Genomic DNA, 21,862 nt, shown 5'->3' with positions numbered 1-21,862 from the left:
GTCCTTTTGGCTTAAACCACATAAATAGATCTTTTGTTTCAGTCTAATCTGTAAATGGAAATTGACTATTTTTAGTGTGTTGAATCATCATTACTTAGCACTAAAGCTGCCCCAACAGAACATGGTTTTTTTGACAGCAGCTCTTATTTCACTATATCCACACTGCTTTTCTGTTGCTTGTTGCTGTTATTTTTGCTTCCTGTTTTTACTATTCTGTGTTGTTGTTTTTAGCAAGCCTATTACAAATTATAAAACATCATTATATTGTTCTGAAGAGCAATTCTTGACTAGTATGAATTGGTAGTCCGTGGTCAATTTTTTACAGGTGAAATGTCAGGTTGACAAGAGTGGTCTCTGAAATTTTCTTGTAATTACTCCTTTTAAAATGTGCTCTTGTCTGGTGAAATTAAGCCATAATCACAAAGAAAACATTTGGCAACAGCAAGGGTTATTCTACGCTCCCATTCATTACATTTGGAACTTACACATGATGCCTTCCCAGAGAAGAGTGCCCATGGATCTTCCTTCCCCAACTTGGAGCCCTCAAGGTGTTTTAGATTACAGCTCCCATTAGTCCATGACTATGCTCGCTAGGGCTGATGGGAGTTGTAGTCCAAAGACTATGGAGGGCACCACATTAAGGAAGGCCATAGATTGTATTGAGGAACTTTCATGTAATGGGATCTCCTACTAAATGGGACCATATTTTTGTCGTTGCCTCCATTGCTACTTTTTTGAGGTGGAGCAATAATGAAAAAAGTTAATGGGAACGTGATAAAAGCGAATGATTGCAAGGATTTTTCATTGTGAATGGAAGCTAGAAGCTTAATGACCAAGAGCCTGAACCAGGAATCCAGAAGTCCCTGGTTCAGATTTCATTTCTGCCATAAACAAGCTGTTCTCTCTGTTCCACCCTGTGCATTATAATGTATAAAGGCCAAGATGGAGGTGTGAATGGGACCAGTGGCGGAGGAACCCTCTCCGGCACCCAGGGCAGGATGCCAAGGAGCGGGGCGAACCGCCCATGGGCACACGAGCGGCAGCCTGTACGGTTGCCATGTGAGTGGCAGCCCATACAGACGGCACGTGAGCGGTGCCCATACTGACTGCATGCGCACCCTCGGCCACTCTACAGCTGGGGGGAGGCAGTGGGCCATCTTGTCACACACACACACCCCAGAGTGGTACCCGGGGCGCGCCCCTTTCATAGGCCCCTGAATGAGGCATCTTTACAACCCTAATTGCCGCTTTTCTTCTTCTTTTCCTTTTTGGTGGCAGGGGGGCGGATTGGAAGAGGCAGTTGCCAGCCCAGATTTTTTCCTAAGCCTAGCTGCTTCACTGGAAGGGATTTTAGCGGGGGCGGGGAGCGGATGGCAGAAGGAAAATTGGTGCCAAGGTACCAGCTCTGGCACCACCCACTTTTGGCCTTGGCTCCTCCTATGTCTCACATGAGGCCTTTGAGGGAATTCCTGAGGGGGGGAAATGGTTACCTCCTCCTGTCTTCCTCCCCACTACAAATGTTTGGCATTCCTGCTCAGTATTTAGACGTGTTCACTTACACTACCTTGCATACAAGGAAAAATGAGAGTGTACACTTCAGCAATGTCTGGTGAAATAACACTTTTCCGCACCCTCATGCTGAGAAAAACATGCAGATTATGGCACCTGTTTTATTCTGCACTGTTGAACTGCGGTCAGCAATTAGTTTTTCATGAGAACCAGTTGGAGAAGGGTGGGTGGGTAATAAAGCAAAGGCCCAACTGTATTATTTTTACCTCAGTTCTGCTCTTGGTTTGGTAAAAAGAGATCAATTTGGCTCTGGGACTTCATTTCCAACATCTGCTTTGAGGCCTGCCTTCTGTCATTATTTTATACCCATACCTATTTTGTACAAATTTGATCTTCCTTCATAAATAAACAAAATATATTTATTTGCTATTTTTTTACATGCTTCCCCCCTCCCATTCCTTTTTAACTGGCCATTTTGACACTTGGAGTAGCACCAAAGCAAAATTAAACATTGTAGCACGTAGTGTAGGTACCAGGCATACGCAGACCTGACCACATCTTCCCAAATGAGAAGCCAGCAAGTGTTTTTGCAAATAAATAAATCTGGACGATTTAAAGGGTTCCCCTTGTTCAATCCGAAAAACACTTTATACGTCGCAAAGCAGAGGTTGCTTTTGGGAATACAGGATTCTGGAAACATATGCCGTGTTGATACCAGTGCTCTCAGGGGTGAACTTCCCTCCACATTGACAGTGCACACCTTTGCATTAATGCTACATCTGTTCTGATAATAGTCGAAGCCCCGTTTTATTAGCAGATCATTACACAGGCTGTGTTTGCAGTGGAGCTTTGCATATATAATTATGATGTGAAATCCCTCCTGTAAGTTTTCCTGCCAATAATACAACAGACTTAGCTGCATTGATTTGTACTCTTTGACCCACTGGGATGGGACCTGATTATGCCAGGGAATACTGCTTAGTGCTAATTTACTCCCTTAGAACCAGAAGTGCCTGAGAAAACATTTCTCCCGCTTTGAAATGGAAACTCTTCCACGTCGCTGCACAGAAGTGTGGGAAAATATGGAGTAGCGAAAGCTACTAACTTCCCAGATTCACCAGCGAATAAAAGCTGCAGTCTTCACAAAGATTATTCTCCAGAACAATTACATTTGTTCATACAACAATATACTGTATTTTTTGCTCTATAAGACTCACTTTATACTGTATTTTTTGCTCTATAAGACTCACGTTTTCCCTCCTAAAAAGTAAGGGGAAATGTGTGTGCGTCTTATGGAGCGAATGCAGGCTGTGCAGCTATCCCAGAAGCCAGAACAGCAAGAGGATTGCTGCTTTCACTGCGCAGCGATCCCACTTGCTGTTCTGGCTTCTGAGATTCAGAATATTTTTTTTCTTGTTTTCCTCCTCCAAAAACTAGGTGCGTCTTGTGGTCTGGTGCGTCTTATAGAGCGAAAAATACGGTACTTTGCTCTTAACCAGAATCAATAGAGAGGGGCCACTGTGCACACACAGAGAGAGGTGTCAGAACTAAGTTTTAGGCAGCTGTCAGAGGATAGCTTCAAACCAAGAACCAGGAGCTGAAACCAAGAATTCAGAACCAGGAAAATTCCCAGCCTGTTTATAGCCCTTCTTGTCCAAAGCCCCAGGACAATTCACTGCTATGAAGATAAGCAATGCTGAAGCTTCGGTTGCTCACCACAAGCGGTAGGCTGCACACACAAATGATGGTTCCTGGTTTACACCTTTGCAGCTCTTGACAAAAAGGCTTTTTCAAGAGTAGGAAGGAGTTGCTACTTATTTAATTTATTACCCACCCTTCACTATCCCAGGACAGGTCACAACCATTTTAAATTCAATATTCGAGCCGATTAAAAACAAATTAGCAGTCACAGGAGTTGGATGGGCCCTGAAAACACATATCCCATATGCCAAAAGCCAGGGTAAAGAGGTCCATCTTGAGCATATGGTGGAAACTATACAATGAAGGTCCCCGGCTCACCTCTGTGGAGAAGGAATTTCACAACCTAGGGGCTGTCACAGAGAATGCCCAGACAACCACCAGCCCCAGACTTCTGAAGATGGTGAAACTACCAAGAGGGGTCCCTCCACTGATTTTAATACCCAAGAGGCTCTGTAGGGAAAGGAGATAGGCCCCAAATATCTGAAACACGAAGTCCTCTAGGGCTTTGAACACTAAGGTGAGCACCTTCATTTAGACCCCAAAAAGAACTGTAGCCAATGCAGCTGTTTTAAAACAGAAGTTATATGAATGCTAAAAGGCACCCCAGAAAAGTTGCCTTGGGGTTCAGGGACTAACAATGAATGGGTGCCAATTGCCAATAAATATCAGGCAAGCCTGATTCTGAAATGTTTAGCTTTGTTTAATAAATACAATTAAATAGTCATGCTACGATAGAACACTCTATAAGCCTAGAGCATCAGAAAACATACCCTAATTTGCATTTGCAACTTGGTATTTTCAGGAAAAGCCACATCACTGTGGGCAACCCCACTGCTCTTCTCTGTGCAATCAAGCCCCTACTGTTCAAAAAATCAGCAATCTTTAGGTGGTCAGATGGTCTTCTTCCATGGGATGCCAGTGGAGAGAAAAATGTTATATCGGAATGGAGACTCCATGTGGACTTTGGGGTCTGATATAACTTTTTCACAAAGATTTTTATGTGGGTGGGTGTGAAATGGGGGGGGGGGTACATGTGGCAACGTGTATTATTTTTAATTTCAGTCAGGTGTCATAAAGAGTACACTTTCCATGCAGACAGCCCCAGACTCAAGCCCCAGCATCTCTAATTCAGAGGATTGGGTACCAGGTGGCAGGAAGGATCTGTGCCTGGGGTCCTGGACCAGCCACTGCCTCTCAGAGCAGACAATATTGTGCTAGATGGGCCTACTATATAAGGCAGCTTCCAAGGTCCCTGCAAGCTGCAGTTGCCAGCATCCAGGAAGCTTGGAGAAATACTGGCTACATGCCGTGGGGCAGATTGCTAATGCCGTTAGTGGAGGCACCCCATGTTCTTCTCCTGTCGGGCTAAACAGGTGGCCCTTGCTATCTGTGCTCCTCATCTGCCTAGCCCAGTGGGAGAGAGTTGAGAGGGGAGTGGACCTCCATAGGGTTGGCAGAAGGGAAGCAGCTTCCCAGGGCTCTCTTAGCAACTCAGATCAGGGTGGGTTGCCCATTGACTGTTAATGGTTTCTTCACAAATCAGTAGACTAGTATATGTTTCACCTCAGTTATCCATCTGCAGTTTTGGATATGAGGAGGCAACCTGGTTTGCTTCTATAAACACATACCCACACCCCTTACCATCTAAACAAGTTCGGTAAAATTAAAATATGGTAGTGCACCGATTGGCTTGTAAAGCTGGATATGTTCTTTCTTACACAGAGTCTGCCATGCTGTGCAATTTCTCACCTATTGCTCGACTCCCTCGGAGCAAGAGTGTTCTTGCCAAGTGTCGTGCAAAGGCCTCAGTGGCACATCCTCTTGACTGCGTCGCATTAATTCAGCAATTGCCAGAACTAGTAAAGGCAAAAAATAATAATAATGATGACCCAAGTCACTTAAGTCTTTCCTCTAAATTGTGCTGATCTGGAGCATCATCTTCAAAACGTACCATTTTGGCTTAAAAACCAAGAATCTGCCACTTCAAAGGGCGTCACGTGCTTCTTCCTTAATGAATGGTTTTAAGGAGCTGGTTTTAAATGCACCGTACCATTGTTTTGAATATGGATGACTTCTTCTCTAAAGCATTTGGCATCGTTTAATGACAACCCCTGCAGTGGTGACACCGTCTCAGAGTGAATGCATCTGGCGTGCTGCACAATCATGAATGACATTGCGTTTAGCCATTAATAATTGAAAGAGCTTTGTCTTTGTCTTTTTCCCCCCTGCTGGGTTCTGCATATAATTTATGGATCATAAACTACCTCCTAATGTCCAAGGGAAAAAAATGTTATTGAGCAAGAAAGGATGGAAATTTGGAAGGGGAGGTGGCAACTTGTGGTTTGTTTTTTTAACATTTGTCTCTCTCAGGAAAAGAAAGGTCTCTGCAATCTTGCCAGCTTCTCATACGTGTTTATTTTTGGTTTTATCATTTCAAAAGCTTAACATGATAACTAATAGAAGTTTCTTTGTGGCAAATGATGACACCATGGTTAAATGTAAAGTGTATGAGCAGCTGTGAGCCTCAGTCTCATATACTGCATCCTTTCCTAGCTCACCATGATCAGAAGCACATAATTTTGCAGTTTGTGGCAAACCATAGTTTGCTGTTGTGTCACAACACAGCAAACTCTGGTTTTGGGTTTGTTCATTTTTTTGCAAAACAGGGCTTCCTCTCCCTGCACACGCACACCCGTCTCTTCTGGGTTTCACCCCAACCCTCTGGATCAAAATGGGATGCTCAGAAGCTGTGCAGCAGAGGAGAGAGAGCGAGAGAGCGGGGAAGTCCTGTTGCACAGGTAGAAATCCTGTGCTAAATAGGACAACTTTGTTGAATACAAGCCATAGTTTGGTGTGCTGAGACACAGCTATAATTAATACAGATTCAAAGCAAAGAAATCAGGTGTTTTCTCTTACAAATCTTTATTGTTTTAGCTCATTGGAAGCCAATTAGAGTTTAGTTTCATTTTTAAAGTTGTGCGTGCATATATTCAACTTGGGCAGTTCACTACCATTGGATGGCTAAAAATATCACTGGTTTCAAAAAGATCTGGATCGAGCTCGTGTAGAATAAGGCAGTACTTTTGCTACATACTTAAAACAAGACTTAAAGCACAGGCATAGGCATAGCCAAGGGGGCAGGGGGCAGCTGCCCCCCCCCTATGAAGTAAATAAATAAAAAGTACTTAACTAACTGAGGTTCTGCCCCATAACATAAAGCCTGCCCCCCCCCCCCCCGATATAAAGCCTGGCTAATATGATTCGTGTCTGTGGTCTTGCTAGAGTTACGTATTGCAACTTACCTAGCCCTAAGCAAAGTTTTTTTTTTAATGTGAGCTCAGTGTAAAACACAGGGCTTGGGGACCCGTGTTGTCTACCCCCAAAGTGCCCCTGCTAGTAGGGTACAAAAAAGCAAGGGTGATACCCCCTCTGCCAAGTTCCTTGTCCCTCTTTTCCTCCCCCTCCCACAACAAACTACAAAGCACCATATTTCCAGATTGTGCAAAATGCTTTCTTCACTTATTTCTCCTTGAAAATATTTTTGTGTTTCACCACTAAGAACAGGTTCAGCACTGTCTGTTTATTAAGATGATTCGAGGAAATGTTTGTTGTTGTCTCAGTCCCTATAAGTATTTTGCAAGGAATGGATCAGGTGTTGGGGAACTTTTGGCCCTCTATACGTTGCTGAACTACAGCTCCCATCAGCCTCAGCAGGCATGGTCAGTGACCAGGGATGGTGGGAGTTGTAGTTTAGCCACAACTGGAGGGCCAAAGGATAACCCACCCTTGGAATGGATTCTTCTCACCTTTTCTCCTGGCTTCTTATGCTGTTGCTCCATGATAGCCTTCCCCAGCGTGGTCCTGGCTGGGGCTGATGGAAGTTGAAGTGCAAAACTTCTAGAGGGACCAGGCTGAGGGAGGCTGCCCTATGGCCTATCATAATGGCTGAAGCCAGAAACAAGATTGGTAGATCCAGCCTGAAATCTGACCTAATGACCACTTCTGATGGTCTTAAACATCACTTCCACGGAAGATGATATTAAGACCTGGAGTGGCTTCTCTCAAGTGTCATCGAAACGCTTTGCATTTTCAGTTCTTCTCTGATTAGTCATACAGTCTGAGAATCAAGTAGGGCAGAATTAAGGGCACTTGTAAATCACAGGACCTCACTTTATTAAACTGACATAAGAGGGAACGTATATTCTCCAGTGTACTTCAGGACAATCCCTTTGAGTTAAAATGAAGTTATCAACAGGTCCTTAATGATTATTTTGTATTAGTGTTTTATGCAGCAGTGGAAACCCAGTTGTGTCAAGGAGCCCTACAGTTAATACCTGTAGCTCTGGAAGTTTGAGGGAATCTGTTTTTGCATGTTCCTATATGAAATTTTATTCATTTTATGCCTCTTATGATAATATGCACATCACACTTTAGCTGACCACTGGATTTAGCACTTCTCTTTTGTAGTTCTCAGAAATTTGGAAAAATCAAGTATTTATTTAGATATGTACAGAGGCGGATTTGGGGGAGTGCGGCTGGTTCAGCTGCACTGGGCGCAGAGCCTTGAGGGGCACCACAGAGGGCGCTGCAACAGTGATGTAGAATGGAAGGCGGGGGGTGCCAGATTTTGGCTTCGCAAATTTGAGACCCCCAAGGTCTACCACTATTAATCTTGGATTAATATTGAGAAGAATTGTTTCACAAATTACAGATTGATGCAGAAGCGAAATTAGACAGAATGATGGGTGAAATCATGCAAAAGTACCCAGACCCAAAATGGAATGGTCATCTTGACCTGTAAAAAGAAAATGGTCTTGCCTTAATAAATAGCTCAACTGTAAAAGTAGTATTTGCAGGATGCCTCATACTAACAAATTTGCAGTTGCAACAACCCTCGTAATACAGTGATTGGGGGGGGGGGCGTATTTGATCCCCTGCTAAATTTGCCTGTTTGCCCTCTGCCGAAGAAATGACCAGTCCATAATTTTAATGGTAGGTTTATTGTAGCTGTGAGAGATCAAATACTTATTTCACTCATTATAATGCACATCAATCTCTGACTTTTGTCTTCTGGGTTTCTGGGGGTTTTCCGGTTGTTATTCTGTCTCTCACAGCTACATTAAACCTACCATTAAAACTATGGACTGGTCATTTCTTCGTCAGAGGGCAAAGGGGCAAATTTAGCAGGGGATCAAATACTTTACCCCCTCACTGTAAGCTAGAATCCATATTTTCCCCAGAATATGGCTAAATGACAAAATGACTGCAGAATACTTCTTTATATCTTAGTGTGTTGTATTGTAAAAATACAATACAAAGCACATTTGTCAGTTTTATTTTTTAAAATTCCCTTATTGTTACTTTTTTTCCTGTTCAGACTTCCCTGTTCTTGTGTAAATAATAGACTGTTCTCCATATGCTGTGGAAAATCCCCTGTGACAGTATATAACATTTTCCCCTCACAGTCCTGCATGTGATGTGTTTGGATAGAAATGTGGCTGAATCTTCAAGCCCCCTCCTCCCCAAACAGGCAAAGCACATGACACTATACTGCATTGATTTGATTTTATCAGTTTTTCTTGTTTTGAATTTTATTTATCATGAGCCATCATGGGAGGGTATCTACCCTGAAAGGTGGCCTAAAATTGTGCAAAAAGTAAAAAAAAAAGGAATATTTATGTGCTCGTACATATGCAGTCTGGTATTGGGGCCAACAGATGGTTTATTAGAATGCAGTAGTTACCCTGTAACTTTAGTGCTATTGTGTTGACATGTTTTGTGTAGCAATCTGCTCTGATCTGCCCTGCTGAAGTAGGTACTTTTTTTGTGGGGGCAAAAAGTTTTAACACCTGAGTGGCAGTTGCGTTTCAAAATATCTCCAGAACCTTGATCCACAACCCAGTTAAATAGCAGTTATTATAACTTAGGCTGATTTTAACACACATTCAGTAAATTTCACTGGGACTGAATCATCTCTAAATCAAATCAGTTTAAGTACCAGACTAGCAGCAAAGATGCTCAGGTGAGGTTCAAATGCCCCCCTGGCCATAGAACTCACAGAGTAATATTGAGCCAGGATTACAGCAAACAAAGGATATGGGGCAAGTTTCTTGTATACTGTGTACTGCTGTGAGTTCCTTGGAGCAAGGGTAGGGTAACACAGTACTTCTGCTACTAAGTATGCGGGCTTAATTTGCTTGCATATTCTGGCATTCTTAAATGGTTCAAATGATCTTGAAACGGTGCAAAAGACTCAGTAACATGAAAAGGCTAGGCACTGAACTTTCAATTCAGCCAGCTGATTAAATGTGTTTTTATTTCAGTTAATTGAATTACATTATAATCAAGCAGTTGGTTAATTTAAATAAATTTGCATACTATGATAGCTCCAAAGTAGTTAATTTTTCAAGACTTTTGAGGTAAGTGTGAGAATTGGCCATTTAATAACAAATGCATCCCATCCTTCAGACCCAAAACCGGGGTGTGCGTCTTCCGGGACACACTCCCGGGTGAGTCACGTGACACACATCTCACTCTCGCCCCGCACCCAAAACTGCACATTTTGGGGCACCGCGCAAGATCACAGCTCTGAAAAAGTGCTTTTTTGGGGGGGAGTGCTTTTGGCACCCAAAATGGCCGCCACAATCTCGTGTGAAAACATGGGATGACCCTTTTTTCTGGGGCACTTGAAAGGTATGCAAACATCTACCACTCATTGTTAGAAGATAAGTTCCATATTAATATTTTCCGTACTATAACTACGCACCAAAATAATAAAAAATGACTTCAGAAAAGAAAGGTGTGCCCTTCAGTCTCAGCCCAACCAATCAAAACTTGCCTCCATCAATTGATACGTCCACCCATAGATAAATCAACCAAAGTTTCAATAAATTTGCTGGTTGATAGATTTGTAAAGCCCGTTAAATTATTCATTTTCCATAATTTTATATATGCTCTAACATCTCATGGCCCCGCTGGCCAGCAAGATTGTGTTGCCCACTGCTGCTGCCATAGGCCATGACTGTACTTTCCCTACGATCTACAGTGAGGCCCAGATTAGACATTTTACCCAATTGGAAGTGAGTGCTGGGGGGGGGGTCCATTTTACAGCCACTTTTTATGGTGCATAGCCATCAGCCTTGGCCTTTAAAATGTTATGTTTGGCTATACAGTGGTACCTCTGGATGCGAACGGGATCCGTTCCGGAGCCCCGTTCGCATCCTGAAGCGAACCTAAGACGCGCGTGTGCGGGTTGCGTTTCGCCGCTTCCGTGCATGCGCGTGACGTCATTTTGAGCATCTGCGCAAGCATGAGCGAAAAAACCCAGAAGTAATGTGCTGCGTTACTTCCGGGTCGACGCGGAGCGCAACCCGAAAATATTTAAGCTTGAAGCGTCTTCATCCCGAGGTATGACTGTACTCGTTTGTATTCAGGGAAAGCAGTTTTCTCTTGAAAAATACAGTTTTATAGGGGAATTTGATATGATTGTGTGTTTCCTTCTCCTCCCTTCTCCAGGAATGGAATCTCAAACTGCCGAATGCGGACAGACAGCGAGCAGTCCTGTGGCTCCCCGGTGGTGAGCGGCGACCCAAAGGAGGACCACAACTATAGCAGTGCCAAATCTTCCAACCACCGGAGCACGTCGCCCACGAGTGACTCCATTTCCTCTTCCTCCGCCGACGACCATTACGAGTTTGTCACTAAAGGCAGCCGGGACAGTAGCGAGGGCAGCGAGGGCAGCTTCCACAGCCACGAGAGCCATAGCGAAGCGGAAGAGGAGGACAAAAGGCAGAGCTCCCGGAAAGAGACCAAGGATTCTTTCGCTGATAGCGGCTACGCCTCTCAGCACAAGAAACGTCAGCATTTGCTGAAGGCAAAAAAAGTGCCGAGTGACACGCTGCCTCTTAAAAAGAGGCGTACGGAGAAACCCCCCGAGAGCGACGACGAGGAGATGAAAGAAGCGGCCGGATCGCTCTTGCACTTGGCAGGAATACGGTCTTGTTTGAACAACATCACCAATCGGACGGCAAAGGGGCAGAAAGAGCAAAAGGACACCACGAAAAACGAGAACAAATCCATTGATTGAACTTATAAAACAATTTCGTTTCAGCACGTCAGGTGAATTCTAATGATTTGTGGCAATATCAACAAATATTTTCTTTGTTTCGTTTTTCTTTTCTTTCACCCCCTCCTCCTCCTCTTCTTTTTTTTGTGTGTGTGTGTTTTCTTTTTTTCGAACCCTTGAGATTTTTTTTGTTTTTAAAATTTTTAAAGGAGATGGAAGCCATAGAACTCATACTGATACTCAACTAATTTTACAAAAGCTTTTCATTACATGAAGACAAAAAAAGAAAGAAAGTAAAAGCCAAAATTGCCATTGCTTTCTCCAGCTTTGTCAGAAATGCATGGTTGAATATGCTGTGACGTCACCAGTTAATGTGAGAGGAATAAAAATTCGGCATTTGGAAATCTCTTATAACCTAGAAGAAATTGGATAATTTGGAAATCGTTCAGGCCAGGCTGTAAGAATTGAAAGTGGAAAAAAAGGCCTTATGATTGGGTTTGTGTGTGATATGTCTAGAGATTTGGGAGAAGTCAAGAGGCACACACAATATCCTCAGAACCAAGGATCATATATAGTGGCATTTGCTTGCGGTTGTGCCATAGAAATCTTGGAATAGCCACTAATGACAGCTGCTCATACAGTAATGATCTATTAGTGCTTCATGTACTGTATATGGCTCAAAATGTGAAGACTTAATTTATAAATTATGGAATACTGAACTGTGTATGCAATGAGTTTCAGTGAAATAAAGAGGAAGGGGTGGAGGGGGAGGGGGACTAGTGATATTCTTTAATCAATTAATTGTCTTCTATATTTAAATTAAAAGAATGTTTTATAAAAAGCCATAAGCCTGAAGATTGGCACTGCCTGCAAAAATATTATGGGAAAACAAGCTATGAGTTCTTAACTGCCTGAGTGAAAAGCAATCAAATCTGAAGAAAATTATGAGTAGATATTTAAGGAGGATCAAAATGAGAAAACCTTTTCTATAAGTCACAAAGATTTGATCTCACTAGGGGGAAAATGCTACAAAACCTGCCATTAGTATTATATTGCTTTTTTATTCTTTCCAAAAAATAAAATCCATGTTGGCTAGGCAAAAATATAAAGAAATTGTGCTCCTCAAAATGAGGTACCCAGTTAAGGTCAGTCAGGATTCATCTGTGCAAAAAATGACAATATATTTCCAATTTTAACCACTGCAACCAGCTGAAATTTCTGATCCACATTGCATGGATTCCTTTCTGGGAGGGACTCGGAGTACAAAATAATAATAAAAACAAACCCTTTTTATTAATTCAAAAATAACAAAAGTTCTTGTAAGGTAAATAATGTATTTAGCATGAAGCATGAATTATTTTCATATAAATATAGAAAAATAGAAAAAAGGCTATGCCTCTAATTTTTAAGCCCTTAGGCTTAGTTTGTTTTTTGGGTTTTTGTTTTTTTGTTTTTTCCTCTCTTTTTTCCCTTTTTCCTTTTTTTTGGAAGCAGGTGTTTTTTAAGGTTTAACCTTTTTCAGGGATAAATACTGACTGTTGGGGAACTTACTCTGCAATATTAAAAATAAAACTTCATGCTCGGGTAGGGCTTGGATGGTTGAATTATATTGCCTTGTCTGCACATTCAGCCCCCTCCCCCTACTTCTCTGTTTTTTGAACACGTTTGTCCTTTCTTTGTCTTTACATGTATTAAAACATTACGCAATAATTTCGAGGGCAAGGCAAGTAGTGAGTGTGTATGATTTAAGGAAGACGTGGAAGACACTGAATTGTGAACGGTGGGGAAAACTTGGCCATTTGATTTGGGGGAAGACGATGACCACGCAAATCTGCTCATCAACAAGTAACGAAAGGGCTTTGGTTTGAGTTCATTGGGGCGGTTTAAGAGATGCATGCTGAAGACGTGTTCTGTTTACAGCCATACTTGGTTTGCGGTGATGGGTCCATTAGCAGATTGAAGGCTTTGCAATAAGGCAACCTCTTCCAACGGATCTTTTCTTTTTCAGTTGCATTGGTATCAAAGGCCATAATCCTGGGACTTCCAGTCCTATAGGCTGTGATCCATAGGTCGGCACATGGACCAGGTCTCCAGTGGACCACCATCCAAGCTGTGGGTCACCATAGGAAAAATGGGGTTCTCCTAGAACAGCACAACAAGTTGCAGCCAGGAAAAGAAATTGGCAACCCCTCTCTGGAGCGGATTTGGCATGTGTAAGAGACTCTTTGGGTTCCAGACCTGTAGGTAGATTAAATACAGCTTTACACTGAACAGAAGTCGTGTTGTTTGCTGCTTTGGCGCTCAGGGTTTTTGCCTTGTGTTGGGCTTTGGCAGGAAATGCAGAAAGCATCTTAGGGAATTCCACTTTGCAGGCTTGGATATTCGTGAAAATGCATACAGTATGAGTTAGATGCTCATGCCAACAGACCTGTGAAATATTGGGAGTGTCGAATCAGGCTTGGAATGACGCAGGTCCATCAGCAAGTTCAGCCTATGTGTTACCAGTTCTCTCAATACATCCATGTCTGCCAAAAGAAGGGGGGAGGTAACACTTGCCTAAAGAGAAAAGAAACCATGTCAATCAATGTAAGGGTTTTCTCTCTGAACTAGAGTGCCATATGCCTGTTTCTTTTAGTTGCCATGGAGTTCTACCAAGCATGAGCAAAATTTTAATAGTAAAAAGATGTGGTAGCCTGTTTAGTGGAATGAAAAAGATATTCCTCCATGACAAAAATGGGAATGGTTCTTAATTCTGATTAGTATTGATTATGCCAATATTTCCATGCTCGAATCAGCACTGTAGCCTATATAGACAACCAGTGGAGTGTAGCACGCTGAAGAAATTCTTTATTGCTCATTGTCTAGAAACTAAATCTTGGAATTGACAGGAATTCTGGCTTTGTACTGGGTCAGTCCTCAATGCAGAGAGTCTTTGCCTAAGCCATGGGGGGGGGGGGAGAATGAAGATTGCAGCTGTAGATTTATGTCACATTGCTACATCTGGGCTGCCTGCACACACACACACCCCGTCCCAGTAAATACATCTGTAAACCATGGACATCCAAAAGGTGCACTGCAAGCTGAATTACAAATTCAAGTGTCATTGCACCTGCTTGTCCTCTAAATAGGGAAAAGCCCTCAGGCCCATCCTCTGCACAAGTTTTAAAAAATGGTAGCTGTGCAAGTCTTGCACAACTGCCTTCCTTTCCGTGAGGTTTGAATGAGGTTTAATGAGGCTTATTTAGAAGAAACATCATGCCTTAAACACATTTTAAATCACACATGTGTCCCTCTTCACCCTCTGGTGCCCTTTGGGGCTGATGGGAGTCTTTAGTCCAAAGCACCTGGGGGGCACAAGGTTGGCAAAGACTGCTGTAGTCTGCCTTACACTTCTTTGGCACGGAGGCGTGCTAATCATACATTTTGCTTAGCAACACCAGTGTAAACCCAGAACAACTTACTTTTCTCCAGTGGTTCCTTTGCAATAGATACTCCACCATTGCCACCACAAATGTTTTGTGTACAAAAATGCTATTTCTCTTGCATTTTGATTGACTGTTTTACCATTTACCTTCTTTCTGGTAAGAATGGTCCACAAAACAATTAAATAATCTAATTAGACAGTACTTAAAAAATAAAAACAACAACAACCCAAACTTCAATTCCACCATGGGGATTCAGATTCCATAAGGATATCTGTACATAAATCAGGCACCCAAAGACGTTGGGCTTGGAAGCTTTTGCAGGTGATGTAGAGCCGAATATTCAAATCCCTGTTTTTGTGTCCACAACATACTTTACCTTCTATCTAGTTTTGGGATTCATTGCTATTCTAATCATCCTGTGAGTAGTACCAGACCTCAGCTGTGGCCTGCCTACAGTGTTCAGGGCAATATATAGAGAAGGTGGGAAACACAGTGTTTACATCAGTAGCTAATCTACTACAGCAATAATCTTCAGATAGCGTGTTTCGTAAACAGGAAAGAGCAGTTCTGATATGACTCATTGCTTGCAGAAATGAAGGAGCGCTGTTCAACAGATGAGGCACAATTAAGCCAAAGTCCATCAATTGGTCCCATAGCTTTCCCACTGAAATTAAAGTCCATGCTCCACTTTCCTACTAAAAGCCACAGAGACCTAGGCACTCCTTACTTTTAGGTGAGTCATGCCCCATCTATTGACCACCCATGGGTCATAGCTTGAGTAAAAAAAATTGTCTTTGCTGGGTGCTTCCTTTAATCATCACTGTACAGAAAGCAACTGCAGATGATCTTTTTGCAAAAGATGTCATGTTACCTTTTCTTGGAGGCAAAGGATGTCTCATTTAAGTATCCCAATTAAGTACCTAATTCCTATTAGTAATGGTTTTGAAATGGAAAAGATCCGATGAAAGCTTGGCTTGTCTCTTGCACAGCCACCTCCAATAAACTGTCATCTTTTATACAAACTCCAGTGTTAGGTCCTACAGTGCCAACTTCTCACTTTGATGCCAAAAGTGGATTAAAGCAGTTGGGTCCAGTTATATAGACTTCAGCAGCAGGGATGTGCTTACTTCCATTCACCGCATGGTGGATTGTTTCCTCCACACTTCTTGAGCTTCTTACCTGTGTGCCACCGCCATTTTGAAAACAGTGCGCAGAGGGAGTGTTTGTTTTGGAAATAATATTTTGGAAATACTTGATTATTTGTTAGAATTTAGATGGGGATTTTTTTTTAACAAGAAAAATCTTAAGTCACAGAATTCATGACAACTTATGTATTTTATACACAAATTCTTCCTGTTTTGTGTATGACCATTTTACTGTGGAAAGTACCTGTAATCGAGGGTTTTTCATAAAGTTGGATGTAAAATGTGACCATAGCTCCGGTGTTGAAGACTTGTGGGCATGATCCAGACACTGCACAAGCCCAGAGCCTTTTCTGATATAAGGACTTCATATAAGCACCTCCTGAGGGCCATGGACTTAGCAGGCCGAGCAGGCTGAGAGGAAGCTGGAAGAGGTAACATGCAGAGGACTCATGGACCTTGCATTGCAGGACCTGAGCTAGCACTAGGCAGGTGAGCAACTTGGCCTCTTGTACTGTACAGAACAACAGTCCAGTAAGTCCTTGACTCCCATGGGAGGCTGAGAGGTATTTGCTCTGTCTTGGAGCACTTAACACATGCCTCAGAAGATGCAGGCCCTGCTCAGCTGCATTCTTCCTCTATCTAGACCTTCAATTAGTTTGAAATGGGATAACATCTCAGAAGGTCTTCAGGACGCATGGATGGGGTACAGAGGTCCTTGCTGAGCTGGCCATTCTTTGAGCAGTGATGAGGATGCTCTGCCCATTCACTGTGGCTGAATAAAGGATTGGGGCAGGCGCATCCAGTTTCTCTTACGTAGCTTCCAAAGTACTTGGGCACTTGGGTAAAGCCTTTAAAATAGGAAAATGTTTAATGTTAGCCACCTGTCTTTCCAGGTTCACTTACGTTTATTAAATTCTTACAGTCTGTTTATCATCCACATTAACAGATGCACAAGCAGTTCTCTGCAAACCTTTCTGACAGCCAACCTGACGCTGGCTGCTTTCAACAAGCTTGTGCCTCTCAACATGTTTTCAGATCCTCCTCAAAGAGCAAATCGGTGATAGAACTGCTGCTACACCAGTGAATCAAGGGCTCTCTCATTCACTTCTTTAGTGGTCAAAGGTGTGTGTGTTTTGCACACTTTGAGCTGTCCCCAACACAGAAGCGAATGAACTTAGCCTCAGCTTGCAGACAAGTTCATGTGCATGGTGAAACGGTCTGGATTGGGGCTGATGCAGGCACATCCTTTGTCCAAACTAAACATAACCCCAGTACATGGCAGGCACAATGCAGTATATAATCTGAATGTAGTGGGGCAGAGCATGTGAACCATGGGGTGGCTGTTGAGGCTTGCTGGTCACAAATATTCGCTCTGAGCTTGTGACATGCATTGCCCTTGCTGCGTTACATTTGCATGTGGTCTTGGGTGGCTTGGCAAGATGGCAGTCACTTCTGTAAAATGCTACAGGCCAAATGGTGGTGATCAGTGCCATTGGCTATTCAATTCTCAGTTATATACCAGTTGGTTTCCCCACTCATTCTGACCATCTGCCTTCAAACTGGAGGATAGGAGGGTGATTAGAGAGCCCAGGTAACTACTGTTAAAAACAAAGGGTGCACTACCAGTTTATACCAGGAGATTATTTGGCTCTGGATAACCTGCAAAAAGACATTAGGTTTTGACATTAATATCAGGCAATTGACTTCAGTAAGCTGCCCAGCTAATAACTTTGTTTCCCGTGTTTGTTTTTTACCATTTTAAAAAAGTATTCTTCCACCTGAGACCAGGCTCATTCATAGTCAAGTCTGTGAGTGTTCTTGCCAGCTCTCCCTATAGTATGTAAAACACTGTTATGCACATAAATGCAGCACTGTGATCTAATTTAAATAACCTTATTATACTAAATATGTAATATACTTTTAACATTTTGCTACAGTGATAATCTTCTGCCAACATCCAATGTCTCTTTGCTTTCTATTGTGGGGAATAAAAAGATGCTGTTAACAACACCCAGTTTACATTTCCTTTGCAGAACGCATAAATCCATTTAGCGTTTTTGGTGTAGGCTTTGTATTAACTGGATGTAAAAAAAAAACATTTACACAATAGTCTATGTGGTTCGTATGAACTTTTCTCATCGCATCTGTTCATACCCCGTCCCTTTGATTGTAATCAGCCGCAAACCAAGAGGGGAAGCAATTTGGTAGGGATACACTCAACCTTTTTGATGTTCTTTTTTTTCTGGAATGAAAGTTCAGAATCAGTGGGTTGATTTTACAATGTTAACTACATCCACGCAATCCTATAACTCAGCAAGTAGCCACTTGCCTTGCTGACTAGAAACCAAAACCAAAAGTGAGTAAACATTAGCACATGCAACGATAAACCATGGTTTAATGCTTCCATGAGCCTGAGAGAAGCGACAGCCTTGCACACTCCCCTCTCTTCCTTGTTAGTAGATAAATGGAGGATCATGGTTTAGAACATTGATTAATGGCCAAACAAGTCAACTTTAAACTGTGAATTATGAAGCTGGCTTGTTTAACTAGCTTGTTGTACAGCTGGCTTGTTGTACAGCACAATCCCCCATTTTTTAACATAATGCTAAATCAAGCTTCTTGAAAAGCTAATTTAGATTTGGAAGAAATTCAGGAGGGGTTTGTAGAAGTTTGTCCACCTCGCACCAAACCATAGATTTTTACATATGTGAACCAGGCATCTGTCTATGATGCTGTGCTTCATTGGTCTACGTTTAAAACCACAAAAGTGGTTTAATACAGACTTCCTTGTAGATGCACATGCTATCAAGTTGCACTGCATTTTATTTCTAGTGGTTACAGGGGAGAGACTTGAGAAATTAGAATTAGTAGTTCTAGGAACTCCACTTAAGACCTTGGCTTCAACAGAGTGGGTACAAGAGAACCAGGGCTTTGGACATGTAGGCATTTTAAGAAAGTTGGAATCACATCAATCAATGTTTTTGCTGGAAGGAAGGAAGCTCCCCACAAACAGCCAACTGAAAGGATTTCAGCTTTTTTTTAAAAGGGCGTGACACACAAGTGCTGCCCAGGCTATTGAATTGGGAAGGAGAATGATGTATTTGCACACATGATTTCATGTAGCGCTCAGGATCTGCATGCAGAAGTTGGATTAGGGTGTTATTGAAATGACCGTGAGAACTCTCTGCCCTTTTACTGAATTCAGACTTCTGATGTGACTGGTATGTTTTGTATGATGTGACTTTGCTGACTGTGGCTTGAAAGCTGATAATTTCCTTTCTCTGGTTCCAGTTCAGAGTGAGAACTTAGTGCTTTTTGAAAAAAGTTTATTGATAAGTTTTTCCTCTCCAGCCCTTCCCTAATGCACCCAGTATTTTGGGGGAAACAATTGTTTTTGCTTTACCGGTTTCGCGTCTGCATTATACACACTCACTACTTCAGTTTGCCTTGGTGTCAAATGTTGGAAGGGATGGGGATAGGGAATGATTTCTGAGTCTATGAAAAGCATTATGAACTTGTACATTTTTATACTCTTCTGTAATATTTTTGAAATATTTCTTTTGTTCTGCAGGAAAAAAAGTGATGAAGCAATCAAAAGACCAATAAGTACAATATCAATGCTTTAGGGTCATGAGACCTTCATTGGCCAATAGATTAATTTAGTACAGCAATAAGCCATTTTTTCCTCTCTTTTTTGTTTCTGTTTTTTAATTCCTTTTTTGTTTTTGTTTTTAATGCTGTACTAGGTAAATGGAACTGCCAGTTTCATTGACATAAAATGAGAACTGTGATGGGGGGCATAAACAGTGATGTTAAGTTGTATTTGTGTTTACCTAAATGAGCAGTCGAAAGGCAAGTGCAATCAGCCAGAAATACAAGGAAAAAAACGTTGATCTAGAGGCATACTTGCATTTTACGTTTCTTGATGTGTAATCATATTGCCAAAGACAAACTCTTTCATCAGTTATTATTGTAAATAACACTTTCCCAAAACCTACCATAAAGTTTCTGTGATGTATTGTCTTCCAGTTGCAATAAAAATTACTGAGTTGCATCAATTGAATAATTGCACTTACGGGTGTTGGCTTTTATTGTTTCATTCATTCATTTATATATATTTTTTGCTCGGCCCTTGTTTGAGGCAGGCAATGCTGCTGAAAAAGCTACCCAATTTAAAACGTCCTTATTTAATTTGGATTACCCCAGGACCTGCTTTTTTCTTTTCTCAAGCAGCCTAAACAAAGAGGATTTGAAGAAATTGTTCTGCCTTAGACTTTTCATGTAGGATACGGCTATCGGTGGCTGCTGGATGCAGTTGATATGTTTTGCCTCTGAATATCAGTTGCTGGGAGTCGCAAGTGGGAGCACTGTTTGGATCATGTCCTGCCCATGTGCTTGCCATAGACATCTGGTTGGTCACTGTGAGAACTGGATGAGATGGGCCATTGACTTGATACAGCAGGCTCTTCCTATGGTTTTTCTTCATTTATCACATTTATTCTCTTCCCAAGAAATGAGTTTTGGAAGATGAACATAGGGTCATCCTGTTCTACCTTCTCAGCAATCCTGAGATTGGTTGGATTGGGAGGTGTGTGACTAAACTCCACTGGCTTTGAGGCAAGTCTGCAGGAAAAGGTAGTTCATATTTGTAGGGCAATCACTTGGCACTCACATGGCATTGCTTGGAAGCAACTCCTGCCTGATCATAAATCCTTTGGAGAAAAAGAGGTTTTGAAGTATTGGGCTATGAGTTAGCTAATCACGTTAATTCACTTTTGTGTGTTGTTCATCTCAAATGGGTTGTTGCTGACTCACACAAGTGTGAGAGCCTTCTGTTTTCACCATCCTAGACATCGTCCATACACTTTCCTCATTATTATTATATTGCCAGAGGGCTGACAAATTAATTGAAGACATTACATAGTTGGCTTTTCTCATTGATCTGCTGCTATAGTGCATCCAGTTTCTTTAGTTAAGAGTGTTTGGTATCAGATTAACCATTAAGAGTTGGGCACCGATTCAGAAGATTAATACACTTGCAGTCATACGTTCATAATTAACATGTCCAAATAAATTATTTTGTATTAATATGCTGTTCACCACTTGGGGGGCCTTTGGGTCAAAAAGCTATATATAAATAACAAGGGCCGTGCAAAAGGCCTCTATACCAACACAAAGAGGGCATTGTCCATATCCCACTGTTTCTATTATTATTATTATTACTACTACTACTACTACTACTACTACTACTATTTGTACCCCACCCATCTGGCTGAGTCAGAAGCAAGAAGACCTGCACTGACAAAGCACTAGGAAGTTGACATCAGATTGGCTCAGACAAGTCCAAAGTACTTTATTTTATTATTAAGCTTATTTGCTAAGTCAGGCTTTAGGACAGGCATAGGCAAACTCGGCCCTCCAGATGTTTTGGGACTGCAACTCCCATCATCCCTAACCACTGGTCCTGTTAGCTAGGGATGATGGGAGTTGTAGTCCCAAAACATCTGGAAGGCTGAGTTTGCCTATGCCTGCTTTAGGAGTTACCAATCCAGTCAGCTCTCCTAATCCCGCTCCCCCCCCCCCAAAAAATGGTGAATGGTGTGATGCTCAAGATGCCAGCTCGGAAGAAGGGACTCATGGACTCCTGTACTGGCAGCAGTGACCAAACTGTGAACTGCAGGTGCTGTTGGCCAACTCCCATCATCCCTGACATGTTGGTTGGGGTTGATGGGAGATGGCGTCTAGCTGTCTCTGGAAGGCTCCTCGCCACCATATCTGCAGACTTCCCTCCCTCCAGGCAAGCAAGAGTCATCAGAATTTAAGAGTGCATGCCAGCCAGGCCAAAGCAGCATGCCAGCCCCTGTGAAATACAGGTGGTGACAGGTGTGGGGAGAGACGGTAGAAGGGAGGAGTGGCCCAGGGAAGTCCCTAGAGGCCAGATAGAAAGGCTTGGGGGCCACCTTTATCCACCAGCCCTGATGTCCCCCACTTGTGTGTTACAAGATGGGACTGCATGC

The 21,862-nt window shown here is 42.3% G+C and overlaps 1 protein-coding gene across 9 annotated transcripts in view; it reads left to right on the top strand.

Annotated features, from left to right (window-relative positions):
- FOXN3 (forkhead box N3) overlaps nucleotides 1-19,916 on the top strand; it is a 197,172-nt gene extending 177,256 nt beyond the window's left edge. For all 9 annotated transcript variants that reach the window (XM_083437669.1, XM_083437667.1, XM_083437668.1 and 6 more), the window contains one exon: nucleotides 10,726-19,916. In XM_083437669.1, the coding sequence (XP_083293795.1) occupies nucleotides 10,726-11,296 (571 nt within the window). In that variant the 3' untranslated portion in view covers nucleotides 11,297-19,916. The remainder of the gene's footprint in view (nucleotides 1-10,725) is intronic.
- Nucleotides 19,917-21,862: the final 1,946 nt, after the last annotated feature.

Source organism: Podarcis tiliguerta (assembly GCF_965153285.1).
Source record: "Podarcis tiliguerta genome assembly, chromosome: 1".
In the NCBI taxonomy this organism is placed as follows: domain Eukaryota; kingdom Metazoa; phylum Chordata; class Lepidosauria; order Squamata; family Lacertidae; genus Podarcis; species Podarcis tiliguerta.
Note: the sequence above shows the minus strand (reverse complement) of the source record. Positions and strands in the feature narration are given on the sequence as shown.